Raw genomic sequence first — 27,477 nt, 5'->3', positions numbered from 1 at the left:
GTTTAAAAATGTTATGTAGCAAGGTGCTATTCTACTCAAAGGGTATGAAACAGTAGTAGAATATCACCTTGCTACATACAATTTTTAAACAGTGATAAAGCTGGGAGCCCAATTACAGCTGAGGATCGATCTCTACAACTTGAAGAGTGGGAGAAAGTATGTTAGTAATTCCTGCTTACCATTTTTCACATTCTATTAGTGGACATCTAAGAGCAGGTCAGTGAGATTCAGAGAGTGCTACAGCTAGTTCCTAGTCTGGACTGTACTGACACAGTCGGCCCCGACCCACTGACTTGCCGAAGTTTCTCCAGCTTCTGCAAATACTATAATAAATGCAGAGCCACTACACAGCAGTTAATGCAGGCTTTGGATTTCTTTTTTTCTCCATTAATTTACAGTAAGCAAATAATTTGGCTTATTGCATATATTATTCTATGTATATTATTGCATGTATGCAGTGTATGCAGGTGCTACCTTATTAAGTGCTCCGCTGGTTCCACACACACCCTATAAACAACTGCAGCTTCAGGCCTGAGGGAGGGTGCGCAGCAGATGCAGTGACAGGGCGAGTGGCAAGTACACATGAGGAGATTAAGTCCTCAGCATTGCCACTAAAGAGGCTCCAAAAAGTGCCACATCCCAGCAGGTGCCGCCCTAGGCAAGTGCCTTGTTTGCCTAGGCAGTAATATGCCCGTGCACACAGTACTTTGCCAGCATAGTGTGTTGACGTAGTACCTACTTCCAACACTCTAGCACAAGTTGCAGCCCTGCTGTCAGCTTTGACATTGGGATCCTCAACCGAGGGGCAGAAGGCATCTGACTTCATAAAGTAATGGAAAAACTGATCGTGGTGCTTTATCATATGAAAGCAGATCCGATACAATGTCACTGCCTGTATTAGATACTGCAGTGGATGGAGAGCTGGGATCAGAGCGGGTGGGAGGGATAAGATGGTGTTTGTCTTTCAAATTGCCAAAAATTAGTTGCAAAGCCATGCATGTCTGCTATTTCTGAACAAAGGGGGCCCCAGATAAGCTTTCACTTCCATTTGTTTTATGACTGTTGTAGCTGTGTGTAAATAATTTTAGTGAGAAACCCAAAGTTTGAGAAAAAGTTAATTTTTTTTATATGATTGTATTTGGCGACCAAATAGTGGCATCAACTCAAAAGCGATTTAATATTGTATGCTCTGAATCATAAAAGAACATTTTTGACATTTCTTTCATTTTAATAATATAAAATGAATATGAGCTCACTTGTTTATTTTCTTACATAGATGAAAAGGTAACCTGGCAAATTGTATCTGCTTACACAAAAAATAAAATAAAAGACACACACTATACTGAGACAGAGCAAAAACTAGAAAAACGTCTGTGCTTGTCCACAAGGCTACTGTCACTAAGGGTAGGGTGACCAGACGTCTCCGATTTTAGGGGACAGTCTCCGGATTGAGGAGACTGTCGCCGGAAAAATGTCCCCTGCTCCTGTTGAACTGTCCCTGGCTCCTGCTGTACTGCTGCCAAGCGCTGGAAGTGATCATCCTGATAACGTCACTTTGTCCCAGCGTATGGCAGGTAGTGAGCAGGTCAGGAGGGAAGAGCTTGTGTGTATATTTATGCGTGTATATATATATATATATATATATATATATATATATATATATGTTTGTATGTGTATGTGCATGTGTGTATGTAGGCTTGTGTGTGTGTGTATATGTATGCTTGTATCTGTGTGTATTAGGGCTGTATGATTAACCCCATATGCGGTTTTAAACCGCGATTAACCGTCACGATTTAAAAAACGCATGAGTATGCAATTTTTTTTAGTCCCGTCCAGAAGTGACATCACTCACCCCATGTGAACAGGCTTTGGATTGCAACACATGCAGCGGCGGCTGAAGAGAAGAAAAGCCGGCTTATACGTCACAGCTGGGAGCCTGAGCCGCCTCCATTGAGATCCGACACAGAGGGAGCGGTAGAGAAGCCGGCGATAGGGCACATGTAAAGGCCGCTGCTTGCTCGGAGGGAATCTACATCTAATAGTGCGAGTTGCAGCTGGTATCGCCTGACTAACCGTTTGTCTTGTTTCTGCTGCACAGCGCGGCTGTAGAGAGCAGGAGGAGAGAAGGTGGCATACGACCCAAGTGCTGCAGATAGGAACGTGGAGATATGGAAGATGAAGATCAGATAGCATGTTTGCCTATAAGGTTTAGCAGCCCTACTTTAGGCTAGAAGAGGCCACAGGCTGGGGCGGCGTAGGGCTTATTACTATGGTAGAGGACCGTGAATGTTAAATGTGGGATCAGATAGAGTCATGTCTATCTGTGATATAACCGTTGTCGCTTGCCCAGTTAGGTGCAAGGCCTACTTGGTTTACTTTTCTAGGAAGCCACTCTGATGTTAGAGAATTTTGTATCTTGATGGGGTGCTGCGATACTACTTGGCAAACTTTGTAACGACTTTCTAACAACTTGAAACATTTACAATCGTTGGAATAAAGAATGACACAGAATGGTGTCTCAAAGGAAGGCAAAGTGATATTCAGTCACAAGGAGAGGTATTCATTTTGACAAATATCGGAACCCACTAGATGTGGAGCCTGCTATAATTGATAACTGGCAAGTGAACCGGTATTGCTTATATGGCATCTATTGCTCCCTCTACATACACTACATGCTATATTGCTTATTGAAGTGGGGCTACTGATATGTTTGCTGGGACATAGCGCCAATACTAATTCAGCTTGCTTCAGCTTATCACAAGAACTTTTTGCTGTCTCCTTCTGCATGTAAGCCTCCTTTCTAACATTTGCCTATACTTAACCTGCATGGATGTGTGTACAGCTTTCTGCCCATTAACATACCTTGCTGGAATTGCATTCTCATAAAGGTTGAACTTTCTCCTACCAAAATGAGCCATCGCACTAATCATGCCAACATGAACGGTATACATGCATAGATCCCCACGTTATACCTGGCCAGACAATACCTATTCCATATAGGGTTTGGTTCAGCAGGGTGTTGCATGCTATTCTCTCTTCAGAGTGGTTTTATTCTTGTAAGATTGTCTATCTATACAATTTTGTGTATGTTTCTATATAATGGTATTTGGCACTAATTCTTTTTCACTTTTAGGTTGTAGGATATGTGCATTTGTGCTCGGATGACAATGTGTATTTCTTGGTCTTTTTCAGAGAAAAATTATCAATTTTAATAAAAAAGAAAAAATGTTTTGATTACTAAGAGTGCTGAATTCCATTTCTTTTACACATATACTCTCATATCTATAGTGACTATCTTTATATTTAGAAGAAAAAAAAAAAAGGGGAAACAGTGTCACTATACAGTACCACTATATACAGTATGGGGGGGGGGGGGGGGCTGGACTATGTCACAGACTACTGTGGTCACTTTATAAAGTACTGGGGCAGGTAGGGTCAGGCCAGCCATCTCACTGGCAGATTACAGACTGTGTCACTGACTCACTATATACAGTACTGGTGGGTTAAACAGTGTCACTATATACAGTAACAGGGGTCCAACCATCTCACACACTGTGGGCACAGGGTACCTCCTTTTGCAGACATGTAATCTGTTTCACTTTTTTTTTGTGTATGTGTATATATGTATGCTTGTATGTGTGTATATGTATGCTTGTATGTGTCTATCTATGTGTATGTATATGTATGCTTGTATGTGCATGTGTGTACATGTATGCTTGTGTGTATATATGTATGCTTGTGTGTATGTGCATGCGTGTATATGTATGCTTGTGTATATGAGCATGTGTGTATGTGAATATGCGTGTGTGAGAGAGAAAAATAATAAATATATATATATATATATCATACAATCACTCCATAAACCCATACCAAATACACTGCATATATAATTTGAGGAAAATATGCTAATAAAAACATAATTTATGTAAGAACTTACCTGATAAATTCATTTCTTTCATATTAACAAGAGTCCATGAGCTAGTGACGTATGGGATATACATTCCTACCAGGAGGGGCAAAGTTTCCCAAACCTTAAAATGCCTATAAATACACCCCTCACCACACCCACAAATCAGTTTAACGAATAGCCAAGAAGTGGGGTGATAAGAAAAAAAGTGCGAAGCATATAAAATAAGGAATTGGAATAATTGTGCTTTATACAAAAAATCATAACCACCACAAAAAAGGGTGGGCCTCATGGACTCTTGTTAATATGAAAGAAATGAATTTATCAGGTAAGTTCTTACATAAATTATGTTTTCTTTCATGTAATTAACAAGAGTCCATGAGCTAGTGACGTATGGGATAATGACTACCCAAGATGTGGATCTTTCCACACAAGAGTCACTAGAGAGGGAGGGATAAAATAAAGACAGCCAATTCCTGCTGAAAATAATCCACACCCAAAATAAAGTTTAACAAAAAACATAAGCAGAAGATTCAAACTGAAACCGCTGCCTGAAGAACTTTTCTACCAAAAACTGCTTCAGAAGAAGAAAACACATCAAAATGGTAGAATTTAGTAAAAGTATGCAAAGAGGACCAAGTTGCTGCTTTGCAGATCTGGTCAACCGAAGCTTCATTCCTAAACGCCCAGGAAGTAGATACTGACCTAGTAGAATGAGCTGTAATTCTCTGAGGCGGAATTTTACCCGACTCAACATAGGCAAGATGAATTAAAGATTTCAACCAAGATGCCAAAGAAATGGCAGAAGCTTTCAGGCCTTTCCTAGAACCGGAAAAGATAACAAATAGACTAGAAGTCTTACGGAAAGATTTCGTAGCTTCAACATAATATTTCAAAGCTCTAACAACATCCAAAGAATGCAATGATTTCTCCTTAGAATTCTTAGGATTAGGACATAATGAAGGAACCACAATTTCTCTACTAATGTTGTTGGAATTCACAACTTTAGGTAAAAATTCAAAAGAAGTTCGCAACACCGCCTTATCCTGATGAAAAATCAGAAAAGGAGACTCACACGAAAGAGCAGATAATTCAGAAACTCTTCTAGCAGAAGAGATGGCCAAAAGGAACAAAACTTTCCAAGAAAGTAATTTAATGTCCAATGAATGCATAGGTTCAAACGGAGGAGCTTGAAGAGCTCCCAGAACCAAATTCAAACTCCAAGGAGGAGAAATTGACTTAATGACAGGTTTTATACGAACCAAAGCTTGTACAAAACAATGAATATCAGGAAGAATAGCAATCTTTCTGTGAAAAAGAACAGAAAGAGCGGAGATTTGTCCTTTCAAAGAACTTGCGGACAAACCCTTATCTAAACCATCCTGAAGAAACTGTAAAATTCTCGGTATTCTAAAAGAATGCCAAGAAAAATGATGAGAAAGACACCAAGAAATATAAGTCTTCCAGACTCTATAATATATCTCTCGAGATACAGATTTACGAGCCTGTAACATAGTATTAATCACGGAGTCAGAGAAACCTCTATGACCAAGAATCAAGCGTTCAATCTCCATACCTTTAAATTTAAGGATTTCAGATCCGGATGGAAAAAAGGACCTTGTGACAGAAGGTCTGGTCTTAACGGAAGAGTCCATGGTTGGCAAGATGCCATCCGGACAAGATCCGCATACCAAAACCTGTGAGGCCATGCCGGAGCTATTAGCAGAACAAACGAGCATTCCCTCAGAATCTTGGAGATTACTCTTGGAAGAAGAACTAGAGGCGGAAAGATATAGGCAGGATGATACTTCCAAGGAAGTGATAATGCATCCACTGCCTCCGCCTGAGGATCCCGGGATCTGGACAGATACCTGGGAAGTTTCTTGTTTAGATGAGAGGCCATCAGATCTATCTCTGGGAGCCCCCACATTTGAACAATCTGAAGAAATACCTCTGGGTGAAGAGACCATTCGCCCGGATGCAACGTTTGGCGACTGAGATAATCCGCTTCCCAATTGTCTACACCTGGGATATGAACCGCAGAGATTAGACAGGAGCTGGATTCTGCCCAAACCAAAATTCGAGATACTTCTTTCATAGCCAGAGGACTGTGAGTCCCTCCTTGATGATTGATGTATGCCACAGTTGTGACATTGTCTGTCTGAAAACAAATGAACGATTCTCTCTTCAGAAGAGGCCAAAACTGAAGAGCTCTGAAAACTGCACGGAGTTCCAAGATATTGATCGGTAATCTCACCTCCTGAGATTCCCAAACTCCTTGTGCCGTCAGAGATCCCCACACAGCTCCCCAACCTGTGAGACTTGCATCTGTTGAAATTACAGTCCAGGTCGGAAGAACAAAAGAAGCCCCCTGAATTAAACGAAGGTGATCTGTCCACCACGTTAGAGAGTGCCGAACAATCGGTTTTAAAGATATTAATTGATATATCTTCGTGTAATCCCTGCACCATTGGTTCAGCATACAGAGCTGAAGAGGTCGCATGTGAAAACGAGCAAAGGGGATCGCGTCCGATGCAGCAGTCATAAGACCTAGAATTTCCATGCATAAGGCTACCGAAGGGAATGATTGAGACTGAAGGTTTCGACAGGCTGTAATCAATTTTAGACGTCTCTTGTCTGTTAAAGACAGAGTCATGGACACTGAATCTATCTGGAAACCCAGAAAGGTTACCCTTGTTTGAGGAATCAAAGAACTTTTTGGTAAATTGATCCTCCAACCATGATCTTGAAGAAACAACACAAGTCGATTCGTATGAGACTCTGCTAAATGTAAAGACTGAGCAAGTACCAAGATATCGTCCAAATAAGGAAATACCACAATACCCTGTTCTCTGATTACAGGCAGAAGGGCACCGAGAATCTTTGTGAAAATTCTTGGAGCTGTAGCAAGGCCAAACGGTAGAGCCACAAATTGGTAATGCTTGTCTAGAAAAGAGAATCTCAGGAACTGATAATGATCTGGATGAATCGGAATATGCAGATATGCATCCTGTAAATCTATTGTGGACATATAATTCCCTTGCTGAACAAAAGGCAATATAGTCCTTACAGTTACCATCTTGAACGTTGGTATCCTTACATAACGATTCAATAATTTTAGATCCAGAACTGGTCTGAAGGAATTCTCCTTCTTTGGTACAATGAAGAGATTTGAATAAAACCCCATCCCCTGTTCCGGAACTGGAACTGGCATAATTACTCCAGCCAACTCTAGATCTGAAACACAATTCAGAAATGCTTGAGCTTTCACTGGATTTACTGGGACATGGGAAAGAAAAAATCTCTTTGCAGGAGGTCTCATCTTGAAACCAATTCTGTACCCTTCTGAAACAATGTTCTGAATCCAAAGATTGTGAACAGAATTGATCCAAATTTCTTTGAAAAAACGTAACCTGCCCCCTACCAGCTGAACTGGAATGAGGGCCGTACCTTCATGTGAACTTAGAAGCAGGCTTTGCCTTTCTAGCAGGCTTGGATTTATTCCAGACTGGAGATGGTTTCCAAACTGAAACTGCTCCTGAGGACGAAGGATCAGGCTTTTGTTCTTTGTTGAAACGAAAGGAACGAAAACGATTGTTAGCCCTGTTTTTACCTTTAGACTTTTTATCCTGTGGTAAAAAAGTTCCTTTCCCACCAGTAACAGTTGAAATAATAGAATCCAACTGAGAACCAAATAATTTGTTTCCCTGGAAAGAAATGGAAAGTAGAGTTGATTTAGAAGCCATATCAGCATTCCAGGTCTTAAGCCATAAAGCTCTTCTGGCTAAGATAGCCAGAGACATAAACCTAACATCAACTCTAATAATATCAAAAATGGCATCACAGATGAAATTATTAGCATGCTGGAGAAGAATAATAATATCATGAGAATCACGATTTGTTACTTGTTGCGCTAGAGTTTCCAACCAAAAAGTTGAAGCTGCAGCAACATCAGCCAATGATATAGCAGGTCTAAGAAGATTACCTGAACATAGATAAGCTTTTCTTAGAAAAGATTCAATTTTTCTATCTAAAGGATCCTTAAACGAGGTACCATCTGACGTAGGAATGGTAGTACGTTTAGCAAGGGTAGAAATAGCCCCATCAACTTTAGGGATTTTGTCCCAAAATTCTAACCTGTCAGGCGGAACAGGATATAATTGCTTAAAACGTTTAGAAGGAGTAAATGAATTACCCAATTTATCCCATTCCTTAGAAATTACTGCAGAAATAGCATTAGGAACAGGAAAGACTTCTGGAATAACCGCAGGAGCTTTAAAAACCTTATCCAAACGTATAGAATTAGTATCAAGAGGACTAGAATCCTCTATTTCTAAAGCAATTAGTACTTCTTTAAGTAAAGAGCGAATAAATTCCATCTTAAATAAATATGAAGATTTATCAGCATCAATCTCTGAGATAGAATCCTCTGAACCAGAAGAGTCCAAAGAATCAGAATGATGGTGTTCATTTAAAAATTCATCTGTAGAGAGAGAAGATTTAAAAGACTTTTTACGTTTACTAGAAGGAGAAATAACAGACAAAGCCTTCTTTATGGATTCAGAAACAAAATCTCTTATGTTATCAGGAACATTCTGCACCTTAGATGTTGAGGGAACTGCAACAGGCAATGGTACATCACTAAAGGAAATATTATCTGCTTTAACAAGTTTGTCATGACAATTATTACAAACAACAGCTGGAGGAATAGCTACCAAAAGTTTACAGCAGATACACTTAGCTTTGGTAGATCCAGCAGGCAGTGGTTTTCCTGTAGTATCTTCTGGCTCAGATGCAACGTGAGACATCTTGCAATATGTAAGAGAAAAAACAACATATAAAGCAAAATAGATCAAATTCCTTATAAGACAGTTTCAGGAATGGGAAAAAAATGCCAAACATCAAGCTTCTAGCAACCAGAAGCAAATGAAAAATGAGACTGAAATAATGTGGAGACAAAAGCGACGCCCATATTTTTTGGCGCCAAATAAGACGCCCACATTATTTGGCGCCTAAATGCTTTTGGCGCCAAAAATGACGCCACATCCGGAACGCCGACATTTTTGGCGCAAAATAACGTCAAAAATGACGCAACTTCCGGCGACACGTATGACGCCGGAAACGGAAAATAATTTTTGCGCCAAAAAAGTCCGCGCCAAGAATGACGCAATAAAATGAAGCATTTTCAGCCCCCGCGAGCCTAACAGCCCACAGGGAAAAAAGTCAAATTTTTGAGGTAAGAAAAAATATGATAATTTAAAGCATAATCCCAAATATGAAACTGACTGTCTGGAAATAAGGAAAGTTGAACATTCTGAGTCAAGGCAAATAAATGTTTGAATACATATATTTAGAACTTTATAAATAAAGTGCCCAACCATAGCTTAGAGTGTCACAGAAAATAAGACTTACTTACCCCAGGACACTCATCTACATGTTTGTAGAAAGCCAAACCAGTACTGAAACGAGAATCAGTAGAGGAAATGGTAAATATAAGAGTATATCGTCGATCTGAAAAGGGAGGTAAGAGATGAATCTCTACGACCGATAACAGAGAACCTTATGAAATAGATCCCGTAGAAGGAGATCACTGCATTCAATAGGCAATACTCTTCACATCCCTCTGACATTCACTGCACGCTGAGAGGAAAACCGGGCTCCAACTTGCTGCGGAGCGCATATCAACGTAGAATCTAGCACAAACTTACTTCACCACCTCCCTTGGAGGCAAAGTTTGTAAAACTGATTTGTGGGTGTGGTGAGGGGTGTATTTATAGGCATTTTAAGGTTTGGGAAACTTTGCCCCTCCTGGTAGGAATGTATATCCCATACGTCACTAGCTCATGGACTCTTGTTAATTACATGAAAGAAATAGTTTTTTTTACCCTTTGCCAATCCTCTGATTTCATTTTAAAAATCTGGTCACCTGGCAGGCTATTTTAGCTCACTATGCTTTTATTTGTATGTATTTGCTGCCAATGCTAGGACAGTATCTTTACTTGCTGAAAATCATAACTTGAGCACCTAAGGGAAGAGTTTTATATCTGTGGTGAGTCTTAAAATAATAAGGGTACTATAGACTGGAGGCAGGATAAAGAAATTAGTGAAAAGGAATAATGAAAGGAAAGAGTTAATGACGAGCAATAAGATTTGTGTATGTGGTAAAATCAACATCAGCTTGTAACGAAAGTAGTTATGAGTATATTTTCCTCCTTCATATTCTTGTAAGAAATATGTGATGTTGCTACAGCTCACAAGCAAAAGGGTACCAGGAGTGGAATTGGGAGAATTTGTTATCACATAGAGAAAACGCTATCAACATCCATGAAATTATATTTTGAGTTTTATCACGTAAAAGTGCTGTGAGCAACTGCATGAGGTCAGCCCACATTCTAAGGTCTCCTTTATATCAGTTTAATATCACGAGACCTATCGCTCGCATAACCCGCAACTGTACGCTCACTATCCCAGCTGTACTCACAAGGCTTCTTATGACCCAGCGATCTCCCACGGCCTCTCGTCCCTGACTCTAGGCCTCATCTTCAGTACTCGCCTTATTTAGTGCCAAATCAGCCTCGTTTCACCACTTCCCCATACCTTATTTCACCTTAATAAAGCCCTTATGAGCAAGCGCTCATCCCCCAGTCTTACCTGGGGTTGAAGTCCTGGAATAGCCCCCTGAGATTCATTTCGCAACCCTATACCCTAAGCTACTAGACAGACATGGCGGAGACTAAACTGAAACAGCTCCTTGCCTTAATTACACAACGAGACGCGCACGACACTTACACAGCAATGTGTTGTTCAAAAGGAAATACGCCCCTATTAGTATCAATGCGGTATATAGCAAAGGAAGACAGTATATACATTGAGATTGAATAAACATGTCACTAAAATACTGTACACTGTACATACTTCTGCATTAAAAAAGTGTATATACTGTATATTATATTACCAGGTGTTTCACTCGACTAAATAATTTACATGGTCTTTGGTAGCCGAATTGCTTACATTTTCTGTATTTTTTAACGAAACTAGCATAGCAATACGATGTTTGTTTCATTTTTAATCTGGATTGAAGTGTACCAATAAGGTTTGAGGAGACACTAGTTAAATATAGAGAGGTTCTATACTATGGCCCATTATATAAAAATAGTGATTGAGAGAAGCAGCATCATCAATGCACATTGTGTGTTCCTAGTGTCTTGTAACAACAAGCCCACGACTATGACAACTGTATATATAAGTCCTACGACCAACGTTACATTTACAGTTTTACGAGGGCGACAATGATGAACAAATAAAAATATTTGCCTGTGTTTACATCCCTTTAAAACTGCTCAAATGGCCAACCACGTTGCCACACACAGTATCCAATGGAAAACTAGCTGCATCGGACCTATCAGTACAGTGATTACAATCATTTTAGGAAGTGTTTTGTACAGAAGCAGCAGTTTGTACACAGAGTCAGATGATACTTTATCTACACTGGGATCTCAAGCAGCAATTGACAGCAGCTACCCCAGCATGGCATGGAGACCAAATAAATTATGCATCACAAGGCTGTTTCTCCTCAGTTTTCTACTGTGTTGGCTCTTTACTGCTGGATCTGCTTATGGGGAAAATACTTATCTGCAAAAGAAGACTACACCAGGTTGTGTGCAATAAGTGATCATTTACTTTCTGACGAACTCACAACATTATGCTCGATAACTGAGGAAATCAGATTTCAGCTAAATGAGTTGCACTCATTTCAGCTAAAGTTTTCAATTTTTTAACAAAGATTTCAAAGGGATAAAACAGATATGTAAAATGAAATTAAATTCCAATTTAAACTTTTAGATGGAAAATTAAATTTTAAGAGAATTTTCAGTTTACCAAATTAATTTGTTCTTTTGATATCCTTTGTTAAAAAGCATTTCATGGTCGGCTCAGGAGCCGCAATGCACTACTGTGAGCTTGCTGGTGATTGGTGCCTACACACATATGCCCTCTGTCATTGCTCACCTTATCAGCTAGGTAGTCCATTGCTGCACTGTAGCTGACTTTAAACTTTTTGGGTTAAAACAGTTATAAGCAAACTATAACAATAATAAAATGCTGTGACTGTAACACACACCATTTTCTTTTAGTACTTCTATATCTTTTTTAAAGGGACATGAAACCTAATTGTTTCTTTTATGATTCAGATAGGGAATGCAGTTTTTATCAACTTTCGATTTACTTCTATTATCAAGTTTGCTTTATTTTCTTGATATTCTTTGTTTTAAGGAGCAGCAATGTTGTACTGGGAGCTAGCTGAACACATTGGAGGAGCCAATGACATATGGCATATTAGTGCAGTCAGTAATCAGCAGCTAGCTCCCAGGAGCGATTTGCTGCTCTTAAAGTAATGGTAAAGTTACCTCTAGTTCTATAAAGCATAGCATTGGGGGTTCAAAATCAATGTAAGTTTAATTCATGATTTTTTATATGTTATCGTATATATCAAGTTATCATATTTAGAATGCCTTTTCTACCGTCCTCTAACTCGACCCGTATATAATCTTTTATTTTCTCTATTGATCACGTTTTGTTATCCACCTATTGAAATTTCGGTCGTTAGGCGGCCATCCCTCCGCGTCATCCGCCCATTTACTCCTCTACACATTCTCTGTTAAATTTCTTAACATATTGATTACCCTGCGCTCTCCCGTTTCATGCATGCGTCTTACTTCCAAGACGCCTGTCATACGTCATCTGCTTGTTACAATAATAATTTATCACTGCAATAACAGGAAAGCGTCTGGATCCGATCAGGATCGCTTCCACCGCTTGAAGGAACCAACAACGTACAGGGTACGTCCTTGGTCGTTAAGGAAATTTTTTTGTTGGACTTACCCTGTACGTAGTTGGTCCTTAAGGGGTTAAACATCTTTCCAATTTACTTCTATTGTCTAATTTGCTTTGTTCTCTTGGTAGCCTTTTATAAGGATACCTAAACAGGCTCAGGAGCTTTTAGCTAGTTGTTGATTGGTGACTGCACATATATGCCCCCTTGTCATTGGTTAACTAATGTGTTCATCTAGCTCCCAGTAGTGCATTGCTGCACCTTCAAAAAACAATGTCAAGGGAATGACGCATAATTGATAATAGAAGTAAATCGGCGATTTGAACTACTAACAAAGCCCACGGCTAAAAAAATTTTTTTGCTAAGAGGTGAAGTTTTCACCTCTTAGCCAATAGCCGTGCGGTAAATCCGGATTGGCGCCCATGGGAGTCGGATTTACCGCACTGCTATTGGCTAAGAGGTAAAAATGTCACCTCTTAGCAAAAATTTTTTTTTAGCCGTGAGCTTTGTTAGTAGTTCAAATCGCCGATCGGTTGAGGCAAATAAAGGAGATTTCTACATGAAGTATCTTATACTTCATGAATGAAAGTCCCCTTTATTTGTTTCAATAGTCAATCCTAGCGTTTGTGAAATGCTAGGATTAACTTTCACTTTAAGAGCTGATAAAAATGAGCTCCTACACCGAACAAACAGTCACTCTGTAGTATGTTGCAGAATCAAGACCTGCAAGCTGCACTCCAGCCAACTAATAGGAGTGGGAAGCAAAAAAACTAAGTTAAAGGTACAGTTAAGTAAAAATTAAACTTTCATGATTCAGATAGAACATGCTATTTTAAACAACTTTCCAATTTACTGCTATCTAATTTTCTTTATTCTCTTGGTATCCTTTGTCAAAAAGCATACGTAGGTAGTCTTAGAGCATCAATGCATATATGCCTCTTGTCGTTGGCTCATCCAATGTGTTCAACTAGCTCCCAGTAGTGCGTTGATGGGCCTGAACCTACCTAGGTATGCTTTTCAACAAGGGATGCTAGAGAATAAAGCAAATGTGATATTAGGTGTAAATTGGAAAGCTGTTTAAAGGACTATTAAATACAGTAGACTTGCACAAACAACAAAAAGGTAATGCAACAGCATGCAGTAGATTTTTTTTTCTAATAAATTTAAAATTTCTACCATTTGCCATCCCACTGTATTATGTGAAAGTTATCAGCCAATCACAGACTCAAATACATATACACCGGTGTTCACAACTCCAGTCCTCAGGACCCTGAACAGGCCAGATATTTATTAGATCTTAAAGGGACAGTCTACACCAGAATTTTTATTGTTTTAAAAGATAGATAATCCCTTTATTACCCATTTCCCAGTTTTGCATAACCAACACAGTTATATTAATATACTTTTAACTTCTGTGATTATCTTGTATCTAAGCCTCTGCAAACTTCCCCCTTTTTCAGTTCTTTTGACAGACTTGCAGTCTAGCCAATCAGTGCCTGCTCCCAGATAACTTCTCGTGCACAGTGTTATCTATATGAAATACATGAACTAACACCCTCTAGTGGTGAAAAACTGTTAAAATGCAATCTGAAAGAGGTGGGCTTCAAGGTCTAAGAAATTAGCATATGAACCTCCTAGGTTAAGCTTTCAACTAAGAATACCAAGAGAACAAAGCAAAATTGGTGATAAAAGTAAATTGGAAAATTGTTTAAAATTACATGCTCTATCTAAATCATGAAAGTTTATTTTGGCCTAGACTGTCCCTTTAACTAGTGCAATGGTGACATAAAACACTGGTATATACTGTGATCTCTTGCACACACTCAGTAGTAGCTGGTGCATCAGAAAATGTGCATATAAAGACTGTGCACAATTTGATAATATTAGTAAATTGAAAAGTTAATTTAATTATTTATTTTGTTTAACTGTGCAGTGTGCTGTATCTGAATCATGAAAGATAAAACTTGAGTTTAGTGTCCCTTAAAAATTGTATGCTCTATCTGAATCATGAAAGAAACACTTTGGGTTTCATATTCATTTAAATACAGAAAAATTAAGAGACATAAGCAAAAGAACCCTGTTTTTTAGGGAGAAAATGCTGAGTTAATCAATTAAGGAAGGTGCTTTTCCTTATCTCATTACCTGACTCATCTTCTTTTTATTAATACTGTATATATCCTATTCAGGTTTGTGTGTGTAACTATATTGTCAGATGTATTGCTATGACATCCATAGTATGAAAAAAACATTTGCCCTCTATATGCCCTCTAATATTTGCCCTCTTTATGAACATTTTGTTCATAAATCCGAAGTAAATATCAGAAAATACAACATTGCTAAATGTCTCAATAAAAATAGGTTTTAAAAGCATTTAAAGAGCCATTATAGTGATACAATGAAATGTTCTAGTTTGTTAAATCGTGTCATGTTATTAATAGTGACACAGCAACGCTATGTGTTTAGCCCCAATACTTTAACTGTGTGTTTAACCCTTTTCTGTTTGTTAAATACATAGCTTTGCCATGTCTCTAGTGCTCAAATTACATAATTTAACGAATAAGAGCATTTCATTGTATTACTATAATGACTCTTTAAAGGGACATGAAACCCGAAAATGTTCTTTTATGATTCAGACAGAGCATACAATTCTAAAAAATATATTCCAATTTATTTCTTCTATCAAATTGGCTTAGTTCTCATGTTATTCTTTGTTGAAGAGGTATCTAGACAGGTAGCATGCACATATGTGGAGCACTACATGACAGGAAATAGTACTGCCCTCTAGTGTTAATTTTAATGCATAGCATTGTTGCAAAACCGCTGCCATAGTGCTGCAGACACATGCACACTGCTGAGCTTACCTTTCTGCTTTTCAACACAGAGTAACAAGAAAATGAAGAGAATTTGATAATAGAAGTAAATTGTAAAGTTGTTTAAAATAGTATGCGCTATCTGAACCATGAAAGAAACAATGTTGGGTTTTATGTCCCTTTTATGCTGACTTTTTGGGATTACATTTTGCATTGCTTTGCAGTCCCTGCACATACAATTGTAAAAGTCTCTTATTGCATCTGCTTTGACTAGGGACTTATATAAACTAGCTACTAAGGAAATGAAACATCTGCTCTGTAGAACTTAGAAGGGTTAGGCAGTGCACACTTCTAATTCTCACAAGATTTGAAAAAAAATCTATCATTTTTACAAAAGAATTACAGGGAACAAAAACAACTGTAAAGCTTATCAGCAACTTGTAATTAATATAGTAAATTCAAATGTTTTATGATTCAGAAAGATGATGCATTTTTAAACAACCTTTTAATTTACTTTTGTTGTCAAATTGTTGTGCTTGTTGGTATTGAAAAGCACTCAGTATTGTCCCCATGATTTCAACTGCAGAGCATTTTAATTCCCAGTATTTAGTTATATTTGAGCGAATAGTTAAGCCCCTTGTTTTTTTTATGTTTTAAGCATCTGAATGAAAAAATAAGCAATGTTTTTAAATGAATATTTGCATTTGCTCACTAAATTTACTCCCTGGAACAAATTTAGATCTCCCAAACATCACAACATTTGTGTGACTATCCCAGTTTGGAAGCTCCTTCCTCTATCTCACAACTCCTCTTTAAGAGACATAAAAATCAAAATTAAACTTTCATGGTTGGATAGAACCTGCAATTTTATAAGCTAATTTTCAATTTACTTCTGTTATTAAATGTACTTTGTTCTCTTGGTATTCTTTGTTAGAAAGTATGTACTGATGATTGGTGACTATGCACATATGCCTATCCCCATTGGCTCGTTCAATGTGTTAAACTAGGTCCCAAAAGAGTTTTGCTGCTCTGAAGCTGGCATGTGTTTAACCACTTTGCATGGGTTAAAGACATCAACAGTGCAATAATAATAACATGCACTAACACATAAGAGCACTCTTGTTTTCACTCTTATACATTTAATCTCTATTTAAAAAAATGATTTAAAGGAACATTGAACCCAAATATTTATTTCATGATTCAGAAAGAGCATACCATTTTAAACAACTGTTATTATCAAATTTGCTTTATTCTCTTGGTATTCTTTGTTGAAAGAGCTAGCTGAACACATCTTGTGAGCCAATTATTATTATTATTATTATCGGTTATTTGTAGAGCGCCAATAGATTCCGCAGCGCTAATGACAAGAGACATATGTGTGCAGCCACCAATCAGCAGCTAGCTATTGAGCCTACCTAGGTATAGCTTCTCAAAAAAAGATACCAACTGAACAAAGCAAATGATATAATAGAAGTATATTGTAAAGTTTTTTATAATTGTATGCTCTAACTGTATCACAAAAGAACAATTTTGGTTTTCATGTCCCTTTAAGAAAACAAACTATATAAGCATAGTTATTAATAAATGTTATTTCCTAATGCAGTTTTTATGTTTGTTTATGTAGGTGGCATGAATGTGCTCCTGGTAATTGTGGATGATTTGCGCACAACTCTGGGCTGTTATGGTGATAGTGTTGTAAAGTCCCCAAACATTGATCAGCTGGCATCTCAAAGTTTATTATTTACAAATGCTTATGCACAGGTAAGAACAATTTATAATTACTGAAATTTGGAAACACACACACAAATTTGTAACCTTATTAGCACTGGGGACTCCGTAACACACACGGAACCCTGCTGAATGAGCAACTGCTGGCTACATGCACAGATACTGGTGCCGACTGACTACTCTCTGCAGAGCAGCTTGTCATTTCTAGTCTCCATGACAATCAGGCTTACAATATTTGTTGAGCTCTGGCATATTTATAGTATATGCAATCACTTTGTTGCGTGTTTTGTTAAAGGTCATTCCCCTATGTGAGTGAATAGAGAACAAAGTCACACGTTATTATTTACTTATTATGGGCTAGATTATGAGCGGCACGCTTACTTTTGCGCACAAGCAAAAGGAAATTATTGCGGATCTTTGTGCGCGTTGGAAGTTGTGCGGTATTACGAGTTGAAAGTAAACGCGTTCACTTGAGCGCTATGTAATTTATCTGAATAGCCAAACTGCAGGGCTCTGGTTAAATGTTACACAAGATAAAAAAGTGGCACAAACTAATCTAAAATACATAGAGATACATACATATACATATCTAAATATGTATGTATGTGTGTATATATATATATATATATATATATATATATATACACAGGTATACCTCACTTTACAGTGCTTCGCTAATAAAGTGCTTTGTTCAGCTGAAATTTAACCTCCAAGGATTTTGAAACAGTGCTGTAATCTTTACAAGATTGCGAGAAAAGTGACTGGCACCATTTTGTTATGCTTAGTTCACTCTGTTTACAGCATTACAGTGCAATCTGTATCTCAGTGCTATAGTCTGGCAAATTTTACTACAGTAATTATCACTATTTTACAGGTACAGTATTTATTAAATACTAATTAAATACTGTGCTGTGCAAGTGTTAAACTAAACATAGCACTATTGCACCCCAATATATGTTAGTTCAAACATGTTTTCAAGTTTTTAAACACACTGGCAAGTGAAAAGAAAGCTAAAACTGCCTTGTTTCACTTTAAGGCGGTTTTCACTTTACAGTGGGGCCCCGGTCTCTAACCCGCTGTATAAGCGGGGTATACCTGTATACACAGTATATAAATATATATGTGTGTGTATATATGTATTTATATGTGTATATACTCCTGTATGTATTTACAGATATATATACACACATATAAACACATAAATACATATGTATACATATATATATATTTATGCAATATTCATATTTAATAAAGTGTTTAACAATGTATTTAATGTAAATATTTCACATTTCTATGTTCTTCACATAGGGGAATATGTTATTTGTATTTTTAAATAGATAGTCCTATATATATCTGTATATATTTATACCTTTTATATATATATATATATATATATATATATACATACATTTATATATATATATATATATATAAAAAAAACCCCTTCAGTAACCAATTGCAATGTGAACACCAATCATCATCAAGATCACAGATGTCAATGAAACGTCATGTATGGCAACCAAAGCGTATCCAAGCACAGTAGTTAAGGACTGTGCTTGGATACACTTTGGTTGCCATACATGACGTTTCATTGACATTTGTGATCTTGATGATGATTGGTTGTTAAACTTTTGCCATGATTTATGTCGTTCTAATGATTAGGACTCTCGATATTATTTTTGTTATTGACCTTGAGTATGTGGACATAATCACTCCCTGGAGAGTTTGGTTTTGGGTTTGATATTATCATTAATACTTTTATTATGTTAATCACACATTTTTGGAAAATCTGTCACACATTGCAATTGGTTACTGAAGGGGTGTGATACTTACTCAGCCCTGATTGGCTGTTCTTGAGGGGAGTGTTGTTTGGGGCCTATTTAAAGGCTGATTTTGTACACTTTTACTTGTCAGAGGAAGGGACTTGTTCTGTCCCGAAACGTCACAAATATTAAAGTTTTTTTGCCACAGATGCTGATGGATCAGTGAGTGCTTCATTTATGAACTTTTACAAATACTTTTAAAGCAGCCTGGCAGTTGCTACGGTCGATGGGAGTGCATACACACCTATTGTTGTGTGTATATATATATACACAAAATATGCAAAAGCAAGAGAGCAGACAGGATAAAAAAGCGCTATTTCTGACACATAAAAGGCAATATGATATAAATTCAAATTAAATAAATATACATGAATGTATTATAATATTGATAATATTGACACAGGACATATACTTAATTGACCATATATGGTAAATAAATGCCCGGTAAAACTAAAAGAGGGTTAAAAGCAATTAGTCTTATACAGGGAGTGCAGAATTATTAGGCAAGTTGTATTTTTGAGGATTAATTTTATTATTGAACAACAACCATGTTCTCAATGAACCCAAAAAACTCATTAATATCAAAGCTGAATAGTTTTGGAAGTAGTTTTTAGTTTGTTTTTAGTTATAGCTATTTTAGGGGGATATCTGTGTGTGCAGGTGACTATTACTGTGCATAATTATTAGGCATCTTAACAAAAAACAAATATATACCCATTTCAATTATTTATTTTTACTAGTGAAACCAATATAACATCTCAACATTCACAAATATACATTTCTGACATTCAAAAACAAAACAAAAACAAATCAGTGACCAATATAGCCACCTTTCTTTGCAAGGACACTCAAAAGCCTGCCATCCATGGATTCTGTCAGTGTTTTGATCTGTTCACCATCAACATTGCGTGCAGCAGCAACCACAGCCTCCCAGACACTGTTCAGAGAGGTGTACTGTTTTCCCTCCTTGTAAATCTCACATTTGATGATGGACCACAGGTTCTCAATGGGGTTCAGATCAGGTGAACAAGGAGGCCATGTCATTAGATTTTCTTCTTTTATACCCTTTCTTGCCAGCCACGCTGTGGAGTACTTGGACGCGTGTGATGGAGCATTGTCCTGCATGAAAATCATGTTTTTCTTGAAGGATGCAGGCTTCTTCCTGTACCACTGCTTGAAGAAGGTGTCTTCCAGAAACTGGCAGTAGGACTGGGAGTTGAGCTTGACTCCATCCTCAACCCGAAAAGGCCCCACAAGCTCATCTTTGATGATACCAGCCCAAACCAGTACTCCACCTCCACCTTGCTGGCGGGAGTCGGACTGGAGCTCTCTGCCCTATACCAATCCAGCCACGGGCCCATCCATCTGGCCCATCAAGACTCACTCTCATTTCATCAGTCCATAAAACCTTAGAAAAATCAGTCTTGAGATATTTCTTGGCCCAGTCTTGACGTTTCAGCTTGTGTGTCTTGTTCAGTGGTGGTCGTCTTTCAGCCTTTCTTACCTTGGCCATGTCTCTGAGTATTGCACACCTTGTGCTTTTGGGCACTCCAGTGATGTTGCAGCTCTGAAATATGGCCAAACTGGTGGCAAGTGGCATCTTGGCAGCTGCACGCTTTACTTTTCTCAGTTCATGGGCAGTTATTTTGCGCCTTGGTTTTTCCACACGCTTCTTGCGACCCTGTTGACTATTTTGAATGAAACGCTTGATTGTTCGATGATCACGCTTCAGAAGCTTTGCAATTTTAAGAGTGCTGCATCCCTCTGCAAGATATCTCACTATTTTTGACTTTTCTGAGCCTGTCAAGTCCTTCTTTTGACTCATTTTGCCAAAGGAAAGGAAGTTGCCTAATAATTATGCACACCTGATATAGGGTGTTGATGTCATTAGACCACACCCCTTCTCATTACAGAGATGCACATCACCTAATATGCTTAATTGGTAGTAGGCTTTTGAGCCTATACAGCTTGGAGTAAGACAACATGCATAAAGAGGATGATGTGGTCAAAATACTCATTTGCCTAATAATTCTGCACACAGTGTACAGGATATGTATTAGTTCCTTCATAGATATTAAAAAATCATCCCAGAGCGATCCTTCTGAAATGCCTACTTACAGGATTAAACCCCAATCATATGAGGTAAGTGTATGGCACTGCAGGGGAGCGCTCCTATTTTGCACTTCTGGATTATGGTACGTCTGTGGTTCGTGTAGCTCTTGGCTCCAGACCCCGTTTTCTCCCGTGGATTGATGGGATGTTTGATCCCTCTTGTGCTTCTTGCAGTATGGCAGACTCCCGGATCTTTCGAATACACTGTTCAGCAGCCTGGTCGTTATTTTTCGTATATTCGTAAATAACAACCAGGCTGCTGAACAGTGTATTCGAGAGAGAGGGGAGTCTGCCATACTGGAAGAAGCACAAGAGGGATGAAACATCCCATCAATCCACGGGAGAAAACGGAGTCTGGAGCCAAGAGCTACACAAACCACAGACGTTCCCTAATCCAGAAATGCAAAATAGGAGCGCTCCCCTGCAGTGCCATACACTTACCTCATATGATTGGGGTTTAATCCTGTAAGTAGGCATTTCAGAAGTATCGCTCTGGGATGATTTTTTAACATCTACGAAGGGACTAATACATATCCTGTATAAGACTAATTGCTTTTAACCCTTTTTTAGTTTTACCGGGCATTTATTTACCATATATGGTCAATTAAGTATATGTCCTGTGTCAATATTTTCAATATTATAATACATTCATGTATATTCATTTAATTTGAATTTATATCATATTGCCTTTTATGTGTCAGAATAGCACTTTTTTATCCCCTCTGTACTCTTCCTTTTGCATATATACTATATATATATATATATATATATATATATATATATATATATATATATATATATATATATATATATATATATATATATATATTTATATATATATATATATATATATAAATATACATATATATATATATATATTACAAAAAACATCATATATATATCTATATATGTATTTACAAATAATTATAACATATTCTATGTAAAGAACATTGGAATATGAAATTTTAATATTTCATGTCGGGTTAGCGCACTTAAGAAAATGCGATCAGGTTTGCTCGCGAGTAAGGGTGTTTTTTTTCCCACTTTTCGCATTCCATTGAAGTCTGTAGGGGAATACATTAACAAGGTTGCAATATTCAAATTTCGTCTTTTTGTTGCATGTCGGGTTAGTGCGCAAGTGAAAACTTTTTCCTTTCAACTTGTAATACACACGCTACCTGATGCACGCAAAAAGCCTGTCTAATGCGGTAAACGCACAAGTGGGAAACGCAAATTACCTATCGACTCGTAATCTAGCCCTATGTGTGTCTTTTTCCAGCATCTCTCTCACATTACCATATATGCAGAATATAATAGAACATTTTAATGTTGGATTATATGTTAACATACATTTGCATACAATGTACCAAATTAATTATGAATTAGCAACTTCTTCTGGCGAACACTGCTGATACATTTTTTTTAACATGGATAGGATAAGTAAATCACCAGGGTGCTCATTCACAATGAGATATTATGCCTGCTAGTTGGAAGAGGGGAATTTTGTTGGCTGATTGCTGAAAAAGGTGAGATAGGGAGGGGTTGTTATATACAGAGAAGGTAAGAAACAGAGACTGAAAGAGACACACACACACATATATTTATATATAAATATATATTTAGTTTTCAATTTAAAGCAGGGATCGCCAACCAACAATCTGAGGGTACATGTGGCCCTTGACACTAGTTTTTGCAGCTCTTTAGGAAAAGCAGAACTAAGAATGTGTGCCATAGTTTTTGTGGCACTGTGAAAAACCGTAACTAAAATTGTGTGCATTGGAGTGACCACAATTCAGACAGTACCCTGCAACCCTACCTACCAACCCTACCTACCTAAATCTACTATATAATGAAACTATTTAATATTGTTTCTTTCTTTAATAGCCACACATTTATATGCAGCCCTTCTAAAATACTGATCTGCAGCCCACGTATGCCAGTTATTTGGCCATCACTGATTTAGAGTAGTAAAATCCTTTAAAAAAGCATTTCACATTGCTATCATTTAAAACATGCAGCCTTCAGTTACTAAAAAAGATAGACTTTCTTATCTGTATAAAAAAATGAATCAGGCAGATTAAGGCTCACATTCCAGTGCATATTCATTGTACTTCAGCCCACATTGATGAGTCTGACTTTTCTGTTTGAGTTCAGTACCTTCCTAATGCTTTTAAAACACATTGGGCTAGATTACGAACAGAGCGCTATCGTTTGTGCATGAATGGAGCCTTATTGTTTGAACACAAGCAATTTAGTTTTTTTGTTGGCGTTTGCACGCAAGTTAAATTACGCTGAGCGCGTGATTACCGTGACCTCAGAGCTCTGGTTAACTGTTACGCTCAAATAAAAAATGTCATATAACACATCAAAATACAATTAATAGTACAGTTACACTCATAATAACACTGTCTAATAAAAAATAATAAAAATAAAAATTACTATCAAAAGTTATAAGGGCTCAAAGATATAAGGTCTCAGGTGTTAGATAAAAAAGGACTGCAAAGGCTGGTGGTGGTGGTGTAATGGTGTGGGGGGTATTTTTTTGGCACACTATCGGTATAGATATATATTTGCGCAAAAATCTATCGGATATATATTTACATATATCTATAAGAATAAATAGAACATATTCTGCTATGTGCAGAACATTGGATTATGAAATATGCAATATTATCTTATGTTGCACTTTTAAATAACCGTGATCGTGTTTGCACGATCTGTGTGTATTTTTTTTTTGCCCCATTGAAATCTATTGGGGATTGCGATTTTGCATTTGCAACTTTTCATAGCTATTTGTTACCTTGACTTTGCCAACGTGAGAGCACAATCTTTTTACTTTCAACTCGTAATACGAGCGTGAATCGCTGAGCTAAAAAAAAAAAATCTAGTGGTTATAAAACGCCAACCCAAGCTACCGCTGCTTCCTTCCAATGTAGGAGTAACCCCAAACTGAATAGCTCAGAACTCACATACCCAGAGCAGCACTAAATGTTATGTATAATAGGATTTGCTTTTTTTCCATTTATTTGCACTTCACTCAAAGTACAAATAGTTAAAGTTATATTAAATGCATAAAACAGCTTATAAACAGAAAAAAAAACAATATTCAACTTGTTTCAACAGCCCTGCCATCTTTCTGAAAAGCAACTCATGTTTTTAAAAGCTTTTTGAAAAATGTAATTGCTCCTTTTTAAAAAACGAATGCAATTAAGGAAGACATCAGAAACTGATGAAATACGTTAAGCATTGTTTTTAACTTGTTTAAACTGTTTTACACAGCTAAAACCTTTTTTTAATTATTTGTGTGCTGAGTTTTGTGAAAGGAATGCTGCAGATAAAGTTATTGTATTTCTTTACTGTGAAAAATCTTATAAACTTAAACAATATAAAGTCAGGCAAGTTAATCAGTTAATACAAAAGACCATCTGCTTTTTCTGTTTTCTAAAATATGAACAGATATTTTTTGTTTCCTCTTCCAGCAAGCAGTGTGTGCTCCAAGTAGAGTGTCATTCCTAACAGGCAGGAGACCTGACACCACAAGGCTATTTGACTTCCACTCCTACTGGAGGAAACATGCAGGGAACTTCTCCACTCTTCCACAGTATTTTAAAGAGCACGGATACGTAACCATGTCTGTTGGAAAGGTGTTTCACCCAGGTTAAGCAGAAATGTGTGCTGTGTTACACAACCACAAAGTGTTTTTGTTTGTATAGTCAGTAAAGTTGTGTTGCATTTGTAAAAAAAAAAAAAAACATTAATCTGCACTCATCTCTTACATTACCAGTTAGGGTCAATCAAATATGGATTTGACCTTTAATATGTATTGTCTAAAGACTCATGAATTTGTACAGTTGAGTCTTCTGTTGCACACTGGCAACTGCTCCACAGCTGGTACTATTTCCCCATATAAATCAAATTTCATGACTGAGCTTGGCCTATGGATCATGGACTTTTAGTTTTGGTTGCCTATAAGAGTGAAATCTGCCAGCTCTCCCCTGCTATAGATGAAGCCACCGAAATGAAATAAAAGTTGCAAACTAGAAGGTCTCAGAAGTCCTAGGGCAGGACTAACTGAATTCAGTTAGAAAAGAGGGTGTTTGAATTCCCTGTATGTTGTGAGTTTAGGAATATATTCTTGTATTTTGAGACCATTTCTAAAACATGTAAATGGTGAGACAGATCAGTGAGCAATGTCAAGGTAAAGAGATTATTCCATAAAGTAAATGATCTGAGATCAATTCAAACCAGTTTGAGTAACACCCTCCTTGTCCTGTTCACTCTCTGACATTGCAAGGCCTATTTTATATAGTAATGAACATCAAACAGAGGTTTACCATCACTTCCAAAGCTACCATTAAAGGGACATGAAACCCACATTTTTTCTTTCATGATTCAGATAAAGAATACAATTTTACAACATTCCAATTTACTTCTATGATCAAATTTGCTTTGTTCCCTTGTCATTCTTTGTTGAAGAGATATCTAGATAGGTAACGTGAAACATGCCTGGAGCACTACATGCCAGGAAACAGTGCTGCCATCTAGTGCTCTTGCAAATGGATAACATTGTTGCATAACTACTGCCATATAGTGCTGCAGACACGTGCACACTCCTGAGCTTACCTCAATGCTATTCAACAAAGAATAACGAGAAAACAGAGAAAATTTGATAATTGAAGTTAATTGGAAAGTTGTTTAAGATTGTCTGAATCATGAAAGAAACATTTTGGGTTTTATGTCCCTTTAATATAATTAAACAATTTTAAAATTCCCTTGTCTATCTCATATATGCACATTTAGCTGCTACATCAGATTTTAAGATGTTCCTGTTTCTTTTTTCTAGGATTACCAATTTATTTTTTATAATGAAGGGATTAATACCAAATGTACGATCTAATTGTCCTTCTCTTACCTCTGAAGTAGTCTGCTTTAAATGTCTATTGTTATATATAAAATTAACTTGTACCTTAAGTACATCTAATATTTAGATGACAAGAACGTGAAAATTAAACTTTAATTTTAAGAGACTTTTCAATTTGGTTCTGTCATTAAATTTACTGTGGTTCTTAGTATTATTTGTTGAAAACCATACCTTGGTTGGCCCAGTAGCAGTGTTCTATTGAGAGGTAGCTGATGACTGGTGGCTACCTACATATGCCTCTTGTCTTTGACTCACCATATGTGTTCAGCTAGCTCCCAGTAGTGGTTTATTGCTCTTGAGCTGACTTTAACTTTGCAGGAGTTAAACATACAGTTATATTTACTCAATAGTGCAATAATAAAATTATATAACAAATCAGAACATTATTTTGTGCTTTTTATGATCCTTTACGCTTATAACTATATTTACTGTAAGCAAAGTGTATGTAGAATTTTTATACTTTTATGACACTCTCTTCTTCCCCTCTCTCCTCAATCCATTTTCTAGGTATTTCTTCCAATCATAGTGATGACTATCCATACAGCTGGTCAGTTCCACCATTTCATCCATCTTCTGAAAAATATGAGAACACAAAGGTGGGTATAGAGTATTTGCAATGGATATTGTATGGCTTTAGAGAGCATCTTTAACCACAGTAGTGCAACATTTCTATAGCTATATATAAGTTATGCAGTATAATGATGAGGAGTTGTGTTAAACATATATGTTCTGATTGATGTATGATGTACATATTCATTGCCCATTCGTCTGGTTTAAACTCTTAAGCGGACTTTATTTCAAAATAAATCAACCAATAGGATTGAAGCACAAATTTCTTGGTTAATGCTCATCTTTACGGTGTGTAGTGATTAACACTTATTACAACTAATGAACATTAATCATATTGTGTTTATTATTGCTGTACACTGCCAATATCGAGCAGCTAACACTGAAGCTTAGATATGATGTACTACTACATGGTCAGAAGTTAATTACCGTACTCATCCAGAAGCTTTTATTAGTTCCAAGGCGGTAACCAACGGCGCTTTAATTTGCAGCCTCCCATTCAAGTCTACCTAATACCATGGTCATTATATAACTATAACAAATCTAGCATGGTAATTCAATAAAGGTTACCTCATCCTGACGATGTATAACTAAAGTGCACTAAACACACTGAACACTGAAACAAACTAAACTGTTGGAATTATTTAAGAATTATCATCTCAATTCACACACAAAATAAACATATTAAGAACCTACAATATATAACTATTCAACAAATTTATAATAATTCAGTTTCAGTTCAAACAACTGCTGTCTCAGCAGATCTGCCAATATCTGTT

The 27,477-nt window shown here is 37.1% G+C and overlaps 2 protein-coding genes across 2 annotated transcripts in view; one reads left to right on the top strand and one right to left on the bottom strand.

Annotated features, from left to right (window-relative positions):
• TMEM185A (transmembrane protein 185A) overlaps positions 1–10,761 on the bottom strand; it is a 35,674-nt gene extending 24,913 nt beyond the window's left edge. Inside the window, exon 1 of the mRNA XM_053699153.1 lies at positions 10,559–10,761. Coding sequence (XP_053555128.1) covers positions 10,559–10,596 — 38 coding nt within the window. The 5' untranslated portion in view covers positions 10,597–10,761. The remainder of the gene's footprint in view (positions 1–10,558) is intronic.
• A 614-nt stretch (positions 10,762–11,375) lies between these two features.
• The window catches only part of IDS (iduronate 2-sulfatase), a 93,101-nt gene continuing 76,999 nt past the window's right edge, over positions 11,376–27,477 (top strand). Inside the window, exons 1-4 of the mRNA XM_053699152.1 lie at positions 11,376–11,561; positions 17,172–17,308; positions 24,690–24,867; positions 26,639–26,727. Coding sequence (XP_053555127.1) covers positions 11,435–11,561; positions 17,172–17,308; positions 24,690–24,867; positions 26,639–26,727 — 531 coding nt within the window. The 5' untranslated portion in view covers positions 11,376–11,434. The remainder of the gene's footprint in view (positions 11,562–17,171; positions 17,309–24,689; positions 24,868–26,638; positions 26,728–27,477) is intronic.

Source organism: Bombina bombina, chromosome 1 (genome assembly GCF_027579735.1).
Source record: "Bombina bombina isolate aBomBom1 chromosome 1, aBomBom1.pri, whole genome shotgun sequence".
Taxonomy (NCBI): domain Eukaryota; kingdom Metazoa; phylum Chordata; class Amphibia; order Anura; family Bombinatoridae; genus Bombina; species Bombina bombina.
Note: the sequence above shows the minus strand (reverse complement) of the source record. Positions and strands in the feature narration are given on the sequence as shown.